A 21,448-nucleotide genomic window follows, 5' to 3' on the forward strand; every position below is an offset into this window, starting at 1 on the left:
TAGGCTAAGAACATGCCATTAAAGATTCATTTTCTATCATGTAATACACTAAAGCATAATATGGAAGTAACCGTGTGTACATGCTTTGTAAATTCTGTTCCCATTGTCATTTGGTGAAGGCCATTCTCCCATTTCTATTTTGTTTCTATTTGCTATAAATTCCAATCAAACATTCTATATTTGTACTGGAGAATATTTTTGGTGTGTAGCATAGAAAAATTCAAAAAAACCAAATAGCTGCCACACACCCTCAGATAGAGAAAGGAACCACTGACTGTATTTGTCACTGGAAGATGATTGTGATGTTACTGTCCTGGGCTTAAGTTCTTGGAGGACCCAACTGCTTTCAAATTCCTTTACCATCACACAGAGTAAAGCTAGGCCTCATGTTTCAGGATATCTTGTAAATACTTGATTATGGGATTGCTGATGCATATTTAATAGTTTCTAGAAATTTCAGGAAGGTTGATTAATAGTCTTGAGAAAACATTTAAAAGTTCAGTTGCATAAATGTTAGAACACACTGAGAAAACTGGGGAGATGATATTTTACACTTTATTTTTTGAAATAACAGTTTTAAGATTGCAAATAGCATACGATAATAAAATGAGATACAGCTATCTATAGATAAACTTTAGAAAGACTAATGACTCTGTAGCATTGAATAAAAACAACCTATGGATAATTCCAAGTTAATAATATTGCTATTTTTATGGTTTATTATTTGTAAGAAATTTTTTATGTAAGATTCTGTATAAATACAAAGGTGTTGGGAACATATACAAATTAAGGATAAAATTTGTTTATCCTGTATTCCACACAAACTACAATTTGCTTAGTAAATTCCATGTAAATAAAACATTACTAAAAATGGAGAGTATGTTATGAATCTTAAAATGTTGGCTCACTGAGCTGTTGGAAGAACAAATGAAACTGAAGACCTCTTGTGGATCTGCTGCTGACATTTTAGTGTGTTGATGATATAGGTGTTGTGGGCAAATTGTCGGGTAATTGAAAACATTAACAAAATAGTTGACTATTACAGTGTAAGAAGTAAGTACTGTGTATGTAAACAAGTGAGCAAGGATGGCCATGTAAGAAACTATTACTGTGAGTTTACTTCCAAAATGGCATGTCAAAAAGGTATGTCTGGAAATTAGAATTAAATTAGTTATTACTTTGAGATTCATAACCACGTTTTCAACCTTGTATCTCTTAGTAATCATGAGAAGGCCAACAGGGATGTGACAAGGAGCAGTATGATATTGTCTCTAGTGGGCTAGTGTGTACACTGAGCGTTAGCTTTCCACAGAAGTGGTGACAGTGTCTTCCCAGGAGCTCTAGCACCTGCTCAGTTCTTCTGACCTGTTAGTATTTACATTCAACAAAATAAATGGTTGTGATGATAAACTGACTTCTTTGTGCACTATGTGATTTTTTTAATTATTTCTTTGTCATTTAAGAGGTCATGATAGTGATGATTTAATAATACTTGTGAAATGTTTATTTTGGGAACCAGGCTGTAAAGCGCATTTGAAAAGGAAACAATTAATCAAAAGATCCTAGTGTATATCCCAGGAATTTTTAGTCTGTCTTTGCAGCTTTAAGAAACAGAAGGAATGAAGACCTTCACGATTTCACTGAAGTCAAATTCAGAACAGAAGATTAGAATCTTATTGTTAAAAATGATTTGAAGCTTGGTTTATAACAATTTATGTGTAATTTCAAAGTGTCAAAGGCTCTTGTTAATCACTTCTGAGCTCGATCTGTCAGAATTCCCCTAGACATAAAAAACCCTAATAGTCCATTTCTGCAAGGTACATTGAGGTGCATGCATACAAAACATTATATTAAGGGAAGAAAATTTATAACATATTAATAGTGGTATATAATAAATCTCAAAATATTGGAGTATGTAATATTCCAGATGGATTTTTTTGGAATGTTCAGCTCTCTTGGTGACCTGGTGTGCATATAAATACAAACACACTGAAGTTAAGAATTTTTTCAGACAGTTGAGTGGAACTAACTTCATCAAGAAAGACACAAGGTTAACTATCAATAGGGCAAATTAATCCATTTTTTTCTACTTGTGTGAACTGGAGTAGTGGAACTTGCAGGTCTGATGTAACTGTTGAACCTGCCTTTTACCGTATGCATGGATTGGGTTATGCACCCTAAGTCAGTGAGTGCAACTCTTTGTTCATTCCTTGACCTTAGTAAAATGCTAGTTAAATGTTAAACTAGACATTGGATTTTATTTTCAACGTTTCTTAAATTTGTTTGAAAATTTCTTCAGTATATATTTTACTATATTATTCTTAGTATGATACTTTTAACATCATAAACCTGAAGAGCTTATTTACTGCATGAAAGTTAAAACACGCTTGCACATTTTTGTATATATGTGGGACAAGGAGAATGACCAGTAGAATGTGTAAATGTGATGGACAGTAAGCAGAAAAAGTAAACTTTTGAAAAAAATGTAAATATATAGTAACATTTTAGATATTTTTGGTTGATGTGTCAAGGCTAGTTGATGGGCTGGGATATCCAGATTTCATTAATTTCTTGTGCAGCATCAGTGTGCAAACATCTTGCTGACAGAGTAAGTATCAGCCTTAATACTTTAGTAAAGACATTCCAACATGTGAAACTGGTAGCAGTGAGTTTTTTTAGCTTAAGTCTTTATAGGAATATTTGATGAGGCCTTTTGAAGCCATGGAAAAACCCAAAAGCAAAGATCAGCTTTGCAACAGGTGATCAAATGGAAATAAGGTTTTCAAGTGGAGTATAGAATGTCTTAGATCACTACTCTTCCTCCATAGCCTTGAATTCCGTATCACAAATACTGTGTGTTAGCCTGATTCTCACACTTTTAGCAGAGAGCAATTAAATGCATACTGCTAAACCTTATTTTCAGTCATTTGGGGTAATTAAATATTTTTTGTTCCCTTTCTCCATTGGATTTGCATTACACCACTGAAAATGGGGGTGTTTTTGCAAGAAAGTTCCCATGGAAAGTTACAACAGAAAGAAACAGTTTTGAATTAAGCTGTGTAAATAAATGCCTTTAAAATGACATAGAATATCACATGACTGAGTTCACTCAAATTGTTATATGGAAAGATTTTAAAGTATATGCTTAGCTGGAATATATTAGGAAAGAAGAGACTCAGCTTCAGGAAAAGAAAGGAATTTTTATTTTCTCTGTAACTTAAAACGCTATTCATCCTTGAAATATTTATGAAAGCCGTTATTTTTTGATGCATGACCATTTCATACATGAATGTACAATGATGTCTGAAATCTTATAACTCTTGTGGTTATTCATTTTTCTTGATTAAAGAAATATATATACTTTTAATATTTTAATCCTCTTCTTCCTCACAGGATTCAAAATGGGTAGAAGAAAAACAGTTGTTAATCAGAACAAATCAGGAGTTACTAGAGAAGGTATGTGTTCAGAATCTGGGAATATTTTCATAATTGCTGCCCTTTCTCATAAAAGGAAATGAACGTATGAAGTACTGGAACATCAAAGTGAAAATTGGTTACTTTATTTCTCTCCAAGAACAGAACTTCAAATGAGAGTCTGATGAAAGTACCAATATGTTTTTGTACTCTTTGGGAATGGAAGCTGCTCTTTACTGTGGGATTACATGTTGTGTTGCCAACAGTTGAACCCAACCTGGCTGATGTTTCTAGTGTCCAACAAAACAGAATTGAAAATATTAAGCATAACGTGGAATTTTGTATTTTGTAAAAAAGTTACACAAAAATTATTATTGTCCTGATCACTAATAAAATTACCTACTCCCTTGAGCCTCACATTTTTTACAGTTTTTCTACACATTAAGTAATACTGATTGATTTAAGACTATTATATCATTTACTGTCTGAGATACGCAGATCTGAGCACCTCATTGTGCTTCACTGGTGTTGGTGGGAAATTTAGTACTCAGGAAGTCAAATAATTATTTTTTGTTAATTATAGTACTAGCTCAATATTAAAATAATAGGAATGAGATAACCAATGAAAAATTCATGACTAAAAGTAGCTACAGCTGGACTTAATTTATTCAGACACTTACATGGGTATTACAAGCATTATAGTATATTATGCCAGATGTTACACTTTTATTTAGTTTCATACAAATGAAAAGATCACCCAGTTAAACTAGACAAGAGATCAAAGCTATTAGTTGGCATAATGAGTAGTGAATTTTCAATTTCTGTTTTGTCATTACTAGCACGCCAAAGCACAAATCTGCAAAATTAAATAGTAGGCATCAAAACTTCTCCATTATTGTCTTTCATATACTGTAAACAGTACGTCTAATTATGCAAAGACAATGAGAACAGCCTACACAAATGTGAATGTAACCTAGTTTCATTCATTCGATTTAAAGGAAAAAAAAAAAGCTTGTATTGCTTAACTTATTTAGATATAATATTCATGTCACTTTTCATACTACCAGATTACTGTTCTAAGAAATCATTGACCATTTGCTGCTCGCAATTCTCACAAAAACTTTCTGATGTGATGTCCCTTTATCTCCAAGACATGGCCCAACATCTAATGAGAAACTGCAATAATTAAGTTTTGTCTTAACCCCTTCCTCATTACTCTGTACAGTGTCTTTTTCGCTGCTTATGTGGTGTTATGATGATGTGTTTTTCTCATAGATTTACAGAATGGAGCAAGAAGAGCATCAGCTGAAGAATGAAATGCAAGACGCAAAAGACCAGAATGAGCTGTTAGAATTCAGAGTGCTAGAGCTTGAAGTAAGAGATTCTCTCTGTTGCAAACTCTCAAATGGAGCAGAAATTATGTTTGAACCCAAGCTGAAATTCTTGTAAAGATTACTGATGTCTTGTGCATGTTTAGGGAAATCACTTAGGTATCTATTTTTTCAATTGTTGTATTGTGAGATAATGAACATGATGCCAATGCCTTAATAAGTTTTGAAGAGAGTGCTCACTAATGTTTATAAAGATGTAATATAGCTAATATATATTGCATATAGTTTGTTTTTCATCTAATAAAATATTTTGTTTTGCAATGTTTTGCCTTTTTTATTTGTTTCATTTCCATAACTGCTCCTTTCCTGCATGTAAAATCACTCGGTATGTGTACTACAGCCTTGGTTGGCATTGTTTCAATTAACACACCTTCTCACATCTTGCATGCAATGATCTGACTAAAGATCTGACACATCCATCACATCAATGTATAATTGCTTTAAGTCACAGTAAGATTGACAACAACTATATGAAGCAAAATGATCTTAAAAGAACGCATTTTTATATCAGCTTTAAAATAATTTGTCTTACCTTTCCTGTTTGTATAAAATGGTCGTGAACTGGAAATAGTTGGCATCAGCCAATGGCAAAAGGAAAAAACCCCCTGAGTCTGTCAAAGTTAAACTAGTGAAGCACAGTTACAACTTCTGTACGTGAAAGTAGTATGTTGGCGATAGCAAACAAATTCTATCTCTTGCATAAACAAAATATCAGTGAAATTATTTGTGAATAACAGTTTTAACATGTAGCCTGTGCTTACAGTGGAAAACAATGGTTCTCATCACATTGTAAGTGGGGCCCATGTGGAGCTTAGTAACACTAAACTACTCGTGTGTGATACCCAGTTGGCACATAGTTGTATTGCCTGACAACACACTGTTCAACTTCAAAGATTATCAGCATTCTTAACACCATTTAGAATGAACTCTCTGAGAAATCTGTCATTGTCACGCCTCCATAATTTTCATCACCCAGCACGTTTCACCATAAATCTTGGCATGTGTAACTTCTCTGACAACGACAAAAATGTCATGTCCTCCTGTTATGTGGATGTTCTGCTTTTTGTCTTTGACCTTTCTGAATCTTTTTTTAATCCTTTATCTATCAACCATATATTTTGATGTCATAGGCTATTATATTCAAAATTGTGAATTTAGGTTTTTAGAATTTCAGTAGATGTTCAGGATAGATAAATAAATATATAATTCAAATAAATATATATATTCTATTAAGCAACTGTAAAGTAAAACACTGAAGAATTCAGCATTTGAATTGGCAGAAACACTAGAAACTGCTTCCTAAAGTGTAAGTACTCTTAGAAGTAGAACAATTAAAAATTTTTTTCTTACTAAAAGAAAAAAGTGCTTCAATACATCCTTTAGGAATACCTTTTTCACACAGAAGAATCACATCAGAAATAGCTCAGTGTAATATGTTGAGATCTTCCATGTGCCGAATCTTTAAGGACTTGTTTCGCAGAATAGCAATGGAAATATTTTTGTGTGATTGCAGGAAAAGGTTTTTTTTTTCCTTAGTAGGTAAGCATGTAGACACAAATGTGACTGACAATGTGAATGCTTTAGTAAAATAATGAATTCTTATGGTAATCACGACAGTATTTTTTTAGAAAGCAATTAAATTATTTCAGATGAAAATCAAGCTAGAATAGAAAACACAACCATTTGTCTGTCATTTAATGCAAGCAAATTCAGGTGAGTTTAATGCACTAAAATAATTTTTTAAAAAATATTACATGGTAACTGAATTGGACAAGAATTTAAATTTCAGTTTTGGATTACAGGAACTAGGTCATTTAAGCACATTTCAAAATCAGACTGTTATTGCAAAAATTATTTAAAATAGAGTATATGAGAGAGGAAAAATGTGTAGAGTACAGAGATTTCCCTCTATATTGTTGTTTCAAATTACATTTAAGCTAGTTAATGAACAAGAGTTGGCATGCTTTGCAACTTGCTTTAGTGGATGCAGCCCACTTTCCATACCAATTAAAGCACCACATTTTGTGGTTTATCGTATTGGGCAATGCATGGGTGGTTATAGGGACTAAAATATTTGCAGTAATTCCCTTTCGCTATACTGTCAGAAACGGAAGCTCTTCTTGCCAATGCTGCTTCCTGTAATATGGAGAGGAAACTTTTCCTTACTTGTGTTCCTGTGGCCATAGAGAATTCAGAGTAAGATGAAATGCCTTGGTTGCTCAGAGCCTTAATCCATTCATTTTCACAAGCATGATAAAATTTAATTTAAGTAAAGTGTCTTATTTATTGTTTTACTGTATTTCTACCTACTGAAAAAGTGATAGGTGGGTGTTTTGAGGAAGCACATGAAGATCAAGTTGAAAGGCTGGATAAGTTTTAGAAATACTACAGTTTTAGATAAACAGGAATGTATAGTTTTTAGTTTTGGCACAAAATGTAGAGTAGTGTTGCATTTTAACATATTCCAACATCCTGGGTTTTTCAGTGAATAGGACTGGGGATTTTATATGCTCTAATAGAAAGTTTAACTGTAGAACAAACAGGGAACAGATACGCAACTTAAATTTTATTGAGAAAATCTTCAGTAGTAATACTATTTCATGACGGAGTTTAATTTTTAATGTAATTTATTCTTTCTAAATCACTGTTTGTTCCATGAAAGAAAGCAATAGTTAAATACAGTTATAACCAACATATAAAACTGCAGGTTTTTAGGGCTCCATGCAGGTATTTGGCAAGTGTGTGAGGGTTTCGCCATCTGAGGAGTGTTGGTTAACTTTGCAGAAACTATGCGTGCATGGAATCAGTTGGAAGCTAATACCATTTTTGTGCTTAGCTAAAACCAAAATCTTTCACATACGTTGAAAGTAGGAGGAAATACCATATATTTGGAATGCGAATAGGAATCTGCCTTTTAAATGTACAAGTATGTTTTGAAAACGTGGGAAACAAATATTTACATATAGTCACAAGTGTTGTTTTTAAACAAAATCTTTCCTCAGGAGAGAGAACGAAGGTCGCCGGCATTTAATCTTCATATAACCACCTTCCCTGAAAACAATGGAAGCGCACTTCAACTGTTCTGTCAACAGGAAGGAATAAAGGTATATGTAGAGCATTCATAAGGGCTGGATGGCCAGGAACTTTTTTGGAATGACCAACCCAATACCCAAACAAATGGTTTGCCTCCTTACTGTAGGGAAGAAAATTTGAAAAAATAAATATAGTAAAAAAAAAGATATTTTTAACTGTGGAAAGAGTTTCATAAAAATATAATCTGGTAGTCTGTCAGGAGTTCATCAATGAAAATGAAGGCTGGTCAATCAAGATCATTTACATTTAGTTTAGGGTACTCCTATGAAAATGTTAGAAGAATGTAGATGTTGTGTGGATCGTTGCTTGCTACAGTAGTTTGTTCTTTATATTAAATGTTTTCATCTAAGGTCAGAAATACAACATTAATCTATTATTTTACACTCAGTTTAGTGTGGCACCTATGATTTTTGTTGTTCTTGTATTAATATGCTTAAGTTATTTGCCTGGGTCAGGGCCTTGAAGCATGAGGTACCTGATCAAAAACTCATTCAAATAAGTGAGATTCTATCTACCATTTTAAATCATGCAGAAGGCAAACATTGGGATCTCACTTGGTTAGCTACACTAAGAGTAAGCAAGAATTGCTCTCTTTACAGCTGTTCTCCCTTGAATAGTCTGGCTGTACAGGTTGATTTGCATACTGGTTCACTTAAGACTGAATTCAGACTTCCTTTGTGAGTAATGTTACACAACAGGCCAGGGTACCTATTCTACAAGCAACTAAAGTGGAATATCTCTATGTTATATTCCATGGCACTCTCTAGTAATTTATGCTTGCATCTGTAATTATATTTACAAGTCCTCTTAAAGAAGGGTTGTTTCTATTCAGTGCCTTAATAAGCACAATATTATCTTTATTGGAAATAAACTTAAATTTTAGGCTGCGCATTGTTTGGGAGCTGAGTAGTCTAAAAGAAAAATAAAAGTTAAAACCTAATTATTACCTACAGGTTTGATTGGGTAATTGTTTCCCAAACCACAAAAGTAGTCATCAGTTAGTATATTACCTTTCAAACAGAACCTCTGTGGGCTGCCAACCTTGATTTTTTAGCTTATCTATTATTCTAATTTACACGTTGGCTGTAACAGATACAGCTTACCAGGACCTAGAATTTGTAGTTTTTCCACTGTCTTCAGTTGCATTCCAAAACAGACGTGTTTTTTTCAATGTGCCTTTTCAGTTCACTTACCTGGAATCGGGGACAGTCACCTATCAATGGACATATTGAAACTGTTGGCTTTTTACATGTTTTCAATGTCTTTTGAAATCATTAGCCCTCAGTAACAAATTAGATTCTAGACAGATGCAAAATCTGATCTGGTTTCTAAATGTTCCTATATGCTTCATCATGAAAATAAACGAATTAGAATGAATATTTCTGGCTCAATAGTTGCAAGAACTTGCATGTCTTACTGAATTTCGTTCTTCACTAGTGTAACTGATCAACTGAAGAAGTTTACATTCAACATTGTCAATGCTGATCGAAGTCAATAATTTTGTTTTTAACGTCAATCCAAACACAAGTGTGTATTAAGCTCTGCATCATTCTAAAATTATTGATGTGCTCTTTTTAATAACTAATGTAATATTTGGAGACACTGCTGAGGTGTTTGAGGAGAGACAGAAGAGAGGGAGGGACATCCCAGGCTACGGCACATGTAATTCCTCTTTTTGGAGCCAGGATGGACTATTTTGTAGTCTCCCCTACATCTGTGTCTGGTCTTCAGGAAATCTTTAATTTCTTATTAAGTCTTTGTCGCTGGAGTCTGTTAGGTACAGAATCATGAGCAAATGTATTCTGGTGTAGTTATGTAATTTGCAAGGATAGCTAATTTAGCTTTTAAAAATTTTAAAGATTGATCATTCGGAGTACCCACACAATGCAGATGCACAACACATAGACACAAAGCAGCATGTTATGTGCTGTAAGTAATGAAACCAGTGAGCCAAGACACAGCCCTGTGAAATGCTGGCCTCTTCTAAGGAGTGCTGAGTAGAAGTTGAGTGATTAACACAGGTTAAACAGTTCCATGAACTTTTCCAACAATTTTTTGCGGTAGAAAATAGGGGCCTGAGGCCTAGGAATGGTTCCTGACACTGTGCAAAATGCAGAAATTGTGTGAATTTATTCCTCTCTTTTTTTTTTTTTTTTTTTTTTTTTTTTTTGGTATCAGAAGAGTGTTTTTCTTGATTTCAGTGACTAGGCCTTAATAAGGATGGGTTGTGGATCTGGGGGCTGACTGGCAGAGAAACATGGTTTTCTGCTCACAAAGGTTGTGAGCTGACAGTGCTTGGTGGAGCATGTGCAGCTCACTGTGCAAATTCCCTTCTTCTACTGTAACGCTGATTTGAAAGTCCACTTTTTTGTTTAACAAAGAGAATAAAAACCAAACCACCCAACAAACCTTCTTTGCAATTATTTTGTCCATGCTCTCATTTTGACTTCTGTAGCTCAGTGTGCTTGATGCTCTGCTTCAAACAAACAGGAAGAAAAACAAACAAACAGTCCTTTCAGCTTGTTTATCAGTTTTGATCTTTCCTCTGCATACATCAGCAAGATGGTAAATGTGAATTGTACAGGAATATTCTGCCTTCATACACAGACATCCAGGTTGCCTGCTATAATGGAGAGTGACATTTGGTTTTGTCTCTGAAAGTATCAATAACACTCTGTAATTGTGATGCAAAACCAGTGTCTCACTTCATTATATTTCAAGTCTTTTTGCATGCAGAAGTGAATAAAGGGTACCTAAAATGTAACATATAAAAACTTTCTCACCTACTATATAAAAAAAATAAGTGTTAACCATCTTTTTCAGGACGTGAATATATCTGAACTTATGAAGAAGCTAGATATTCTTGGAGATAATGGGGTAACAATTTTTTAATTTCAAATATACCTGTAGTTTTATGGTTATTTTAAAGCATTTTTTCCCACAGCAGAAAATAACATTCGAAGAAGTGAACAGAGCGATTTTTATGTGTTTATATTTGCATGAACAAAATAAATGGTTATGTACTATGTTTACAAACTTAAAATCTTTCAGTTAAAGTGATATTAGTGAAAAGTGTATTTCTGAAGATAGGATTTGATCTTGGCTGAATGACACAGAAAAAAATAGGAACTGTAGTAGATAGAGTGAAAATATGTAAAACAGGCTAGGGGATAAAAAATAGGGACGTAAAAGCCAGACCAAGTTGTTACTGATTCTTCTCTTGAGTATTAATAGTGATAGTAGCACCTGTTATGGTAAAGGATGCCTCTGCCAGGAATGGATTTACTAGGAGAAAATACAAGGATAACTGGTTCACTTTTGCCCCCTGTATTGCCAAATACAGTATAAAATCTTTGTCATGGGGCAGGGGCACAAACATTCGTGGAACTGGGCCCACTTTAAAGGTAGTTTCAACAGTTTGAGGTCTTTATAATGCTAGTTTTAAGCTCCAGATTTACTTTTTATGTTCAAATTTGTGTGGAGGTTTCTACGGTACTTGATCTATCTTTACGTTGTTTTTGTTAATGGGAAATCTAGCTCTGAAGAGCATGTGGGGGAGATTCACTTGCTGCAGGGCTACCATTCAGTGAACTGACATTTTTGTGACTAGGGAAAAAAAAAAAAAATTAAAAATCCCAGACAGAAACCACTTAATTTTCACTGAATAATGAAATGTTATAAAAGTGTTGTGGGATTGATGTATGGCAATGAAGTGGAGACTAAGTACTCTTGGGTTAACTTTCAATACTTTCAATCATGGGATCCTTTATGGGCATGTTTATAAAATGCTAAATGTTATAACTGACTTATTCTTTAAAATACAGTTAAAAATTATCACTTTTTGAAATATGAATTTCCAATCCAATTAAAATGCATCTTTTTGTATTTTAGAATTTGAGAAATGAAGAACAGGTTGCAATAATCCAAGCTGTGACTGTGCTTTCCCTCTGTGAAAAGGTAGAATTCAATAAAGAATTTTCTCTGCCTAAAGACTGGCCATGTCTTCTAAGACACCACATAACATTGCCTGGGAAGCAAGGCTTCTGTGTTAAAGTCATCTGGATTGGAGCATGTATTCATCTTTATGTGTCTTGGGATTGTGGTGTCTTGACATAAAATCAAACTTATAAAATAAACGCAATTTAAAAATAAAGCCAAGTTTGGATTATATTCCCTTAGAATAAAGTACTAAAAAGCCACTTAACAGAAGAGACTTCATTCTCAGAAGTGCCAATGTACTCAGCTCTCTGGGAACAGGTTGCTGGGAAGTCCTCTGCAAGTTGTAACAACATGATCCATTTTGGGTCTGTTTCTGTGTATGACTGAAAAGCCTCTGAGTGGTATGTGGTCCTGTTCTCCATGAATTACTAGGCACAGATAACAAAAAATTATTTATACAAGGTAGGTAACCAGTTGGGTCACTCGGTTGTGCTAGATTAGTTCCTTGCTCTTCCAATTACAGAGAGAAAATAATCTGTATGTGAATAATGATGACATGTAGACCTTAGGCAGACTTACCGCCTTCTCTGAAGAAGTTTTGTTCATCCTTTTCATAGGTTTTTATTAAATCTTTCCTAGATGCATTTCTGAAATCCAGAATCTGAACTTTGAAATTAAAATTTGAGCATTTTGTGCTAATTGTTTTAATTGGCATAATTTTGGTAATTAATTATGTAAATATCTTAATGTAGAAAATCTAAACTAGGTAATTTAATAATCATTGATTTAAGTGTGTAATTGCTATAAGCAAAATAAAAATTAGGGAAAGTGCTATAATCCACCTGGCTTTCATTGCGTTAGAGCATTAAAAAGAGGAGGAGATGATCATAGTCTAAATCCAACAAGGAAAGTGGAACAACTCCAGTACACAAGATAGAGAGCAAAACCGGCCAAACTGTAGAGACTGGATTAGGTTATTATTCCTCAAGTAATTTAGTGCTCGTAAACAAGTGCCACTGGAACTGGTGAGTTTGTTTAATTTGTGTCAGTTCTGCAGAATAAAACATACACTTTGCATTACTGATGACAGCAATAAGGGATTGGAAGCTTTGTGAACTAAAATAGTTCCTTAAAGGAGTAGAAACATACAATTACAATGGCAGTTTTATTTATTTATGCTAGATTTAGTCTATAATTTCATTTATTTTCTTTTTTTTTTTTTTAATAAAATTTCTGCCAGTTCCTGCTTTGTCTCCATTTTGTTTTTTGTTTGCTTGTTTTCTTCACGGTCATGTCATATAATCTGATTATTACAGAAACTGAACCCTCCATCAGAAAGATGGAGATTTTAGTTTTATCTTCTATAGAGAAATAGACTTCATTTAAATAATGAGATTGAAATAGTTTGTGTTATCTATGGACTCTATCAATTTGATGCTATTTCAGTGAAGTGCCTCACAGTAACCTAGTAAGTACAAGCTGACAGCAAATTGAATCAGGAGGGTGCTCTGAGAATCATGAATCCTTTTCATCTATTTCATGGTGCACATTTGAGGTACAGGCTAATCAAGTGACTCTAATTTTCTCCATAACGAAAGGCACTATCCATACCCAAAGTTTACTAGGCCAAAGAATAACAGAAAGTAGCCTACACTGTCCTTAACAAAATAAACATGATACCACATTTCATATTATATTTTACAGCACAGACAAAATCAGACAAAATCTAATAAGTCAGACTGGATGATTGTCTTGACAGTTATTTAGACTAAAGGAAATTTCAAACAACTCCACTGCCTCCTCTCAGATATCCCTCCAAATAAGGGCCAGACAGCTTCCCATGTACATTTCTAAAATTCCTAAATTAAAAGAGACTATCATATATAATCATCTCATAATGGGAACTTTTGATAGAGAAATGGTACTGCAAGCATAGATATGATGCTAGTTATATTCACGTGCTAATTAATCGCACTTGGTCTTTATTTAGGTCAAAACTGTTATACTCAGCCACTAGAAATGGTCTTTTGGAAATCAAGCTGCCAGGCAAGGAAAGTTTCTGGATACCGCTGGCACAATTCCAGAAGCTTATTTTGAATGCTACAACTGATTACAAGTCCTAAATATATGTTTATCTCTTCTGTGGCCCTTGGTTCCAGAAAGGCTTGCAGGAATAGGAAGATCAGAATCAACATTTAGATTAAGCATATCATTCATACCTTCAAAAAAATTAGACCTCTAATTTTTGCAAATAACCTTTCATTTGCAAATATTGAGGGTAGCTGCGAGAGATGCTGAGGACTTCATATTGTTGTTGAAGGGTTCAGAATTCTCACTGTCTTGCCAAATCCTTTAGCAACTGAGTGGCTTTTCTTAGAAATATCTTCAGTCTTTCACCTTCAAAATGAAGAAAAGAAAGATGATGAGAATAGGATCACTGGGGAATATGGAGTTCCTGTTCACTTTTTTCAGCTCTGTACAAAGCTAAACCTACTAAGTAGATAAAACAAGATTTCATTTTATCCACCAGCCTCTTAAATAGTGGAAGGCCCAAAAGGATGAATTCACATTTTTCTTATTTATAAACTTATTTATATTTCTTATTTATATTTATAAACTTATGTTTGCACATTTCCTATCTAAATCTTTGGTAAAAAAAAAAAAAAAAGTCATTAATTCCTTTGAATTTGAGCCCCAATGAATTCACCAAAATGCTAAATTTAAAAACTCAGTGTGTAATGCTTACCAAAAGAATTAAATGGGTGTAATCTTGTGTTAATAAGCAAAACATTTGAGGAAAGTGATAAGTATCAGTGGCAAAGCTGCAGTTAGTCTCAGTGGGAGCTGGTGCTACAAGAAGAAGCATTAGTCTAAACTATATTCTGTAAGCTAGTCATTGAGCCTTATTGTAAACTGATAAGGAAATGAAAGAAAACAATTCAGAAATGAGCATTCCTATCTATTCCAATAAACTTAAATACAGAATATTAGTATAATCCTGCTGATGGTTAGAAATTAAACAAGAACCTTCTATCCATGCATTTGACTATTACAATATGTAATTTTACCCTTGGAATGCAATCCCCCTTCTTCTTAAATCTGATTGTTTTGTTTATCACCAGAATGGTAAGGGATTCACTGTAGCAAACACATGAACTTCCATCTTTCTGTCCAATTTATTGTTCCCTCTACATTACCAATATTTTAGAAGTGAGCCTCTTCCCACGGGGGGTGCAGTAAATTGTGCAAAATAGAGGATTGAATTTACCACCTTGTCTTTTCTTTAAATTTCCATGTGGAAAAATGTAGGACTGGTACCCTGAAATCATATGATGGTTTTGCAAATCAGGACATCAAGTATTGTGTATATCAAGTCAGAAACAATCAGGTTATTTTTGCATTCTTCACCCATGTCTATTTTGTATATTAAATTTTTATGGGGGGGCAGGGGGGAAGCCTTTAGTTTATTGTAGGAAAACAGCCTCCACTTGTTAGCCTTTATTATGTTTCTACAGTTCTCCATTCGGTCTATATTTTCACAACCTGTTTATTCATGTGCATCTTCAAAGTGAATAGATAGTACGTTGCAATCATATACCTGGGAGTGTTTGCAACAAACTTGCAAAATGTTCATTGCAAATTTTTGAAAAACTCTTTTTAAAACATATTTTATTTTTTCCTTTTCGCACTGCTATGTTCATGTAGTGGTTAAAACAGATAGAGGGGACAGAAGCTGCACTGACACAGAAGATGTTAGACCTGGAGAATGAAAAGGTAAGGAACGATAACTAAAAATATAATTCTTTTAGCTAAAACTTATGTCAAGGGGGCATGTATAAACTTCATCAAAGGTTGATTCGCTGCCTTTCTCTGCTTAACAGAAATTACTTCATGTTAATATGAAGGTTCCTAGAGGTTCCTAGAACAATGTATTGCTTTTATTCTTTAGGGTGGGAGGGAGCTGTGAAAGCTATATATAACAAAAATGGCAAAATATATACAAATTAGGACATGAAGGCATAACTTTATAGAGCATATTAACCAAACAGTGTGAAACTGTCTTTGTACTTTCTCTGTGTATTAATGTGTCTGGCAACAGCATAATCTTTTTAATTTTGGGGTCATGTTATTTGAATTGTCAAGGATATTCCTTTGCTCTCTGGTAATCAGTTTCTGGACAAGCTGCAAAGACCTCTTACTCCAGATAAAATTTCTTGTCCCAGGGTCTTCATGCTTGAAGACAAAATATTTTCTCAAAAGCAGTTCTGTCTTGCATAACAAACTCAGTGCTATCCCAACCTTATTTTTCCATATGTTGAACAAAGAGTTTTGGCATGAGTGTTTGATTTTATTGGTTTACCATGCATGCCGTGCTTCACATCTTCAAATGATTTTACAAACACTGATTAATCCTCACCACACCTTTAACAGGTAGATAAGTAACCAGCATTACATTCATCTTGATGAATGGGAAACTGAGACAGGGAGGTTAAGCGATTTGCCCAGGGCCACTGAAGAAGTATGCATTTGGGCCACAATCAAAAAAAGAAGTGCTCAGTCTTTGCTCTCTGTTGAGTGTAGCCCATCATGCTGGTTGTGCTTTAGCACAGGCATGACCTTTTACCAATTTAGTATGTATTTTTAACTCTTGTTGAGGAAAATTTCAAAGGCTTTCATGAGGGAAAGTGCCAACAAACCCTAGACTCTTTCGTAAAATGGATTGGAAAATGCTCATTTCATTCTAACTTGGTTTATTATCTTCCCACTTACTACCTGTGATATTTTCAACTCTTACTCTGAACAGCCCTGTGTCTATGTGTTTAGTATAGCAATCTGAGTGTCTTCATTGCTGATTGTTGCGTCTCCTAAGACTCAATGGCGAAATGAGTTTAGCACGCCACTTTCAGAAGAGCTGAGCACTGGTTTAGTTGTCCTGGAATCCATGTTAGGAGTTTGAGATCCTATTCTTGTTTTCTCCCCTCTCCTGCTTTATTTGGCCAACTTTTATCATGGCTTTTGGAGAAGCAGCTGCATTGCTCTTCTGGGATCTGTTGGTAGCTCTCACCCTCTCTATAGTCTTGGGCAAGTCAGCCTACTTCTTTTGTGTGAGACACTTGTAAGCACATTAGGACCAGGCCTGTCCTTTACTATGCATTAGTCTTTCACAATAACTATGTAGCTGTTGCTGTAATCTACATAAGAAATTGCCACCTGGCTAGTCAAGGTGGGATTCAGTTGCATAAACATGGTGTCTAATGCCATGTTACATTCTTCGGAGTTCTGGAGATGTCCATGAGGGGTTGAGAAATATGTCCTACAGGACCTATTGGAGATACCTATCCTGATCCAGCAGTTGAAGTAGCATACTGTAAAATGGCTATAAGAACAATAAATGCCCCTCTGTGGGTAACTCAATTCCAGCACCAGGATCGAAGCCTGACTTAAACTTTGGTTCTACACTCAACATTAATTCATAGGCAATTAAAAGAACTCCAAGTTTACAAAAATACGGAATAGTAAATGTTATATCTTATACAGAAAGCAAGTAGCAAGTTATTCCTCCAAGACATCTAGTATTGGTCCTATATGTTGCTGCTGTCACCAATTGTGAGTTGTTCTTAAAATGTGGGAGGTCATCCATAGTCATTTTATGTTCTGAGCCCCTCCCAGGCAATAATTTGTTGATCAGAATGGATTGATTTGGTTTAAACCAGATGACTGGAATGAGAATTCATTATCATGGTTCATGCTCAGGCAAATTCCATGCTGGTGCTATACTGACGACTGACAGAAAAAAATGTTGGAATTCCACATGTATGTCTGAAGGTAAAATTTGGCCAAATTTGGGGCAAAACCATATCCAGTAAAACTAACCAGACCAGATTTTTTTAATACAAGCTACAGTTAATCATCCTAAGAACACTATGTACTTAATTTGGCATTTATTCTCTATTTGAGGAGATCAAGAGTTTGTCAAATAGTAAAAAGAATGATGGAAAATATTAAATTCGATCAAAAGGCTTCTCTGCTTTCTGGACTACTACTATTTTTTGTAAGCATGAAAACCTGTCTAGAAAGAAAAGCTAATAAAATCAATCAACTATTTTATATTTTAATTTCTATCATCCAAAACATTTTAAAGGCATGTTTTGCGAGAGCACCGTCACCAGTCAGATCTTGCTTGACTATTCAGACAACCATGCAAGCGTCCACAACTTTCCTGCAACATTATGCTTTTGGATACTGCGCCCCACTGAAACCTCAGCCTGTGTTAGATATGTGTAAATATATGTAACTGTGAAAATTGGTGAGTTTGATTCTAAAAACAAAAGTAAAAAATCCTTGTAAATCCTGTAAAACGTTGAAGACTTCTTCAGCTAAAGTCACTTAACCTCTCTGGGCATCACTTTACCCATTTCAAAATGGCTTCTTACCTTTACAAATCAAGCACTGAACTTTTACTCCCATTGCACTAGTGCATCAGGCAATGTTGCTGCAGAATCCAGCTAGGACCCTGCACATTCTGATTTCCTGCCTAAAGAACAGGATAGACAACACAAATGACAGTTTCCTCATTATTTCCTTTAGAGTGCACATTGGATATATACAGAGAATCACCAGAGTGCCCTCACTTGTGTTTCTTTCTCCCCTCCCTTGGCCTGCCCTGTGCAAGTGACGATTGCCGGACCACATGCATCCACATTTCCAGTCACCTTTTGGCCATTGTGTGCATGTCTGACAGGTCAAGGCAGGTTTGTACACTGGTGTAGAGGTCTACAATTTCTAGATAGACTTATTTTAAGTGCTATTATTGTAAATTTGATATTCTGAATATCCTTAGGATGAATATGGTCAGTTGCTATAGATGTTCTTTTGCTTTCAAATGGAAAGCTCACATAAAAATGATGGCATTTATGATTCTTCATTAACTAGGATAAAGAACAAATACTCCCTTCTTTTTATTATTGCTTAGGACCTGTTCAGTAAACAGAAGGGTTATTTAGAGGAAGAACTCGACTACAGGAAACAAGCTTTGGACCAGGCATACATGGTAGGAAAAGAACAGTAATTAATTTTTCATGTTTGAACAGATTTTATAAAATACAGGGGTTCCTTTATCTTTTAATTATAAATACAGCTCTTTTTTTTTTTTTCTTCTTTGCCAGACTAGGAAATCAAATATTGCTTAAATGGAGACTTAGGGAATTGATTACAGTATTTAGAAGTGTAATGTTTTTGCATTGCTTTTTTTTGTTCTAAAATATGTGAACATCCTGTTAGTACATCTGGAATGGGAGGAGCTTATTTATGTGTACACAAAACCATGGCTGGTAAAATACACTAGAAATTACTTTAGAAATTTTCCAACATTGCTTTTCCCTAAGCATTTGTAAATATTACTGCTGCTAATCTATCCTATTTTCGGAATGCCTGTTCTTCCTATGTGATTCCTTCCTGTGCTGTCCTAACCTTAACTTTCCTGGTTTTTGAAAGAGAAGCTGCAGCCTTGCCTTCTCTCATGTTAAGCAACAATTAGAATTATCTAGAAACTAGTAAAACGACACACCCAACTTTGTTAATAGTGAATCTTCAGGAAATAAAAATATTTATGCTCTGAAGAATAATAAATACATTGTAAATATTTCTTGTGAGGAAACTGTTTTCAGGGAAAAAAAAAAAAACAAGGTCTAGTGCTCAGAGCAGATAGCAGAGATAAAAGCAAATGGGCTCTATTTATAGCACTGTGACCTTGGGCAAGCCATTTAACCTCTCTGTGCAGCTGTTTATGCAACACTAATATGGATAGAATTACCTACCTCACAAAGGTGTTATGAGGGCTAAAGGAATGCGAAGAGATGCTCTTGATCCAAATATTGACAGTCTGGATGCTGATTTTTAATAGGATCCCACTAACACTAGTGATCAGAGAAACACGATTCTGTTCTTTCTTTACTCTAGGGAATACAGTTCTCCATATGAGTAGGAAGTTCTCCTGTGCTCTCCGCTTTGAAAAGTACAGCAGTTTTGGTCAGTGCAAGAGAATCGGGTTAGGAATCTGACAAATGGCAAGAGACTGATGAGGGATTAGTGTACGCAAATACACCAGCGTTCCTCTCTTCATTGCTTGTGGCAACTTGGAACTAAGCCAGTGAAGTAGACAATGACAGGACAATAGGGATAGAGAGAGTGAGACAGTAAGATTTCTGTTGTTCACAGTTCTCCCTGTGGGCTTTTTTTTATAGGATGGCTGAACAATTTAGTTGCAGTTGAAAGGAATCTGTTAGCTTGCATTAATTTTGTAATGTTCAGCATCAGGAGTTGGGGTTTTATCAGACGTTGAACACAGACCTGCGATTTGAATTTTTCTTACATAGAAGAAATCAATCGTTTACTAGAATGGGAAGCATTGCCTGAGTGTAAATCAGTGCCAGGAGGCCACGTGCACTCTATGTGGAATGCTCCTCACTGCTCACGACTGTTGCTTTCTGTCTACCTGTGTGTGTCTGTCCTTCCCTCCTGCCTAAGGCTTTGCTTGCTAGCCTTCTCCTCTAGCTGTCGGTGGGTCCTTTGCTTGCTGGATTCAAATGGCAGCCTGTCTGTATGTGATTTGGGTTGCACTAGAAAATCCAGGAGCTGGAAGCCACGCTGTATAATGCCCTGCAGCAGGATCCAGGAAGGTGGGCGAGCGAGTCGCTGACCGAAGCCCAGCGGGAGGATTTGCGAGCTGCAGTGGAGAAGGTGCGGAGGCAGATCCTGCGGCAGAGCCGTGAGTTTGACAGCCAGATCTTGCACGAGCGAATGGAGATGCTGCAGCAGGCGCAGCAGGTAATCCTGGTTCTCTCTCCTCCCCTGTGTTGGTGTTACCTCTGTGGTTGCCACCACTGCCCATACAACAGCATCGCTTCACCCTCACCTTGTCAAGTTACGCTTAGTCTAGTCTTTGTATTGCTGCTATGTCAAGGAGACGAGCAGTGTCAGGGCATGGTACACACACACAAAACAAGTCACTGTCTCACTATAAGGTCCTGTTGCACAATCTGTTTCATGTGCATACAATGACACAGTCTTCCACAGGACTGACTCCATGGGGAGCTTGCTGCAAGCTTAAGGCCTAAATCAGAAAAAGCCAGAATGGAAGGTTTTAAGACTGTAACAGAAGCAGTAGTTACAGGAATCCCAGTGTCTTATTCTCATTCCTGCCCCTTCCCACCCCCCACCCCCCTCCTTTATTTCTTGTAGCTGTGAAATCTTTTAAAATTAAACAAACAAACAAACAAACAAACAAATGAGGAAGTCATAGGAAGTCATTTACAAAGCTTCATGCCTTTAAATTAGTTCAGAAAAGCATTGTCTGTCTAAACCACTTCCTTAAGGAGAAATACTGACAACTTGAGTTCAGACAAGGTCCTGGTAAGTGTGATAATTATTTACTGAAGAATCATTTGGTAGGATTATTAGTTTTTCTGTGCAAATATTCAGGGAAAGAAGAGAGCTGAGTGTCTCAGGGTGTTAATTATTCCAGCAGGAATAATTGTTCCTAGGGATTATAGTTTCTCTCTATAGTTAAGCTCTGGAAGATGCAGCGAGACGTCTTGGATCTTGAGGACTAC

The 21,448-nt window shown here is 35.4% G+C and overlaps 1 protein-coding gene across 5 annotated transcripts in view; it reads left to right on the forward strand.

Annotated features, from left to right (window-relative positions):
• JAKMIP1 (janus kinase and microtubule interacting protein 1) overlaps window positions 1-21,448 on the forward strand; it is a 230,294-nt gene that overhangs the window by 107,807 nt on the left and 101,039 nt on the right. For 3 of the 5 annotated variants that reach the window (XM_071808566.1, XM_065836054.2, XM_071808565.1), the window contains 8 exons: window positions 3,394-3,456; window positions 4,690-4,788; window positions 7,808-7,909; window positions 10,722-10,775; window positions 11,790-11,855; window positions 15,543-15,611; window positions 18,811-18,888; window positions 20,460-20,663. In XM_071808566.1, the coding sequence (XP_071664667.1) occupies window positions 3,394-3,456; window positions 4,690-4,788; window positions 7,808-7,909; window positions 10,722-10,775; window positions 11,790-11,855; window positions 15,543-15,611; window positions 18,811-18,888; window positions 20,460-20,663 (735 nt within the window). Of the gene's footprint in view, window positions 1-3,393; window positions 3,457-4,689; window positions 4,789-7,807; window positions 7,910-10,721; window positions 10,776-11,789; window positions 11,856-15,542; window positions 15,612-18,810; window positions 18,889-20,363; window positions 20,406-20,459; window positions 20,664-21,448 lie in introns of those variants that run through there. The other 2 variants (XM_071808568.1, XM_071808567.1) reach the window with 2 other exon arrangements.

The sequence above is a fragment of the Patagioenas fasciata genome, chromosome 4 (assembly GCF_037038585.1).
Source record: "Patagioenas fasciata isolate bPatFas1 chromosome 4, bPatFas1.hap1, whole genome shotgun sequence".
Taxonomy (NCBI): domain Eukaryota; kingdom Metazoa; phylum Chordata; class Aves; order Columbiformes; family Columbidae; genus Patagioenas; species Patagioenas fasciata.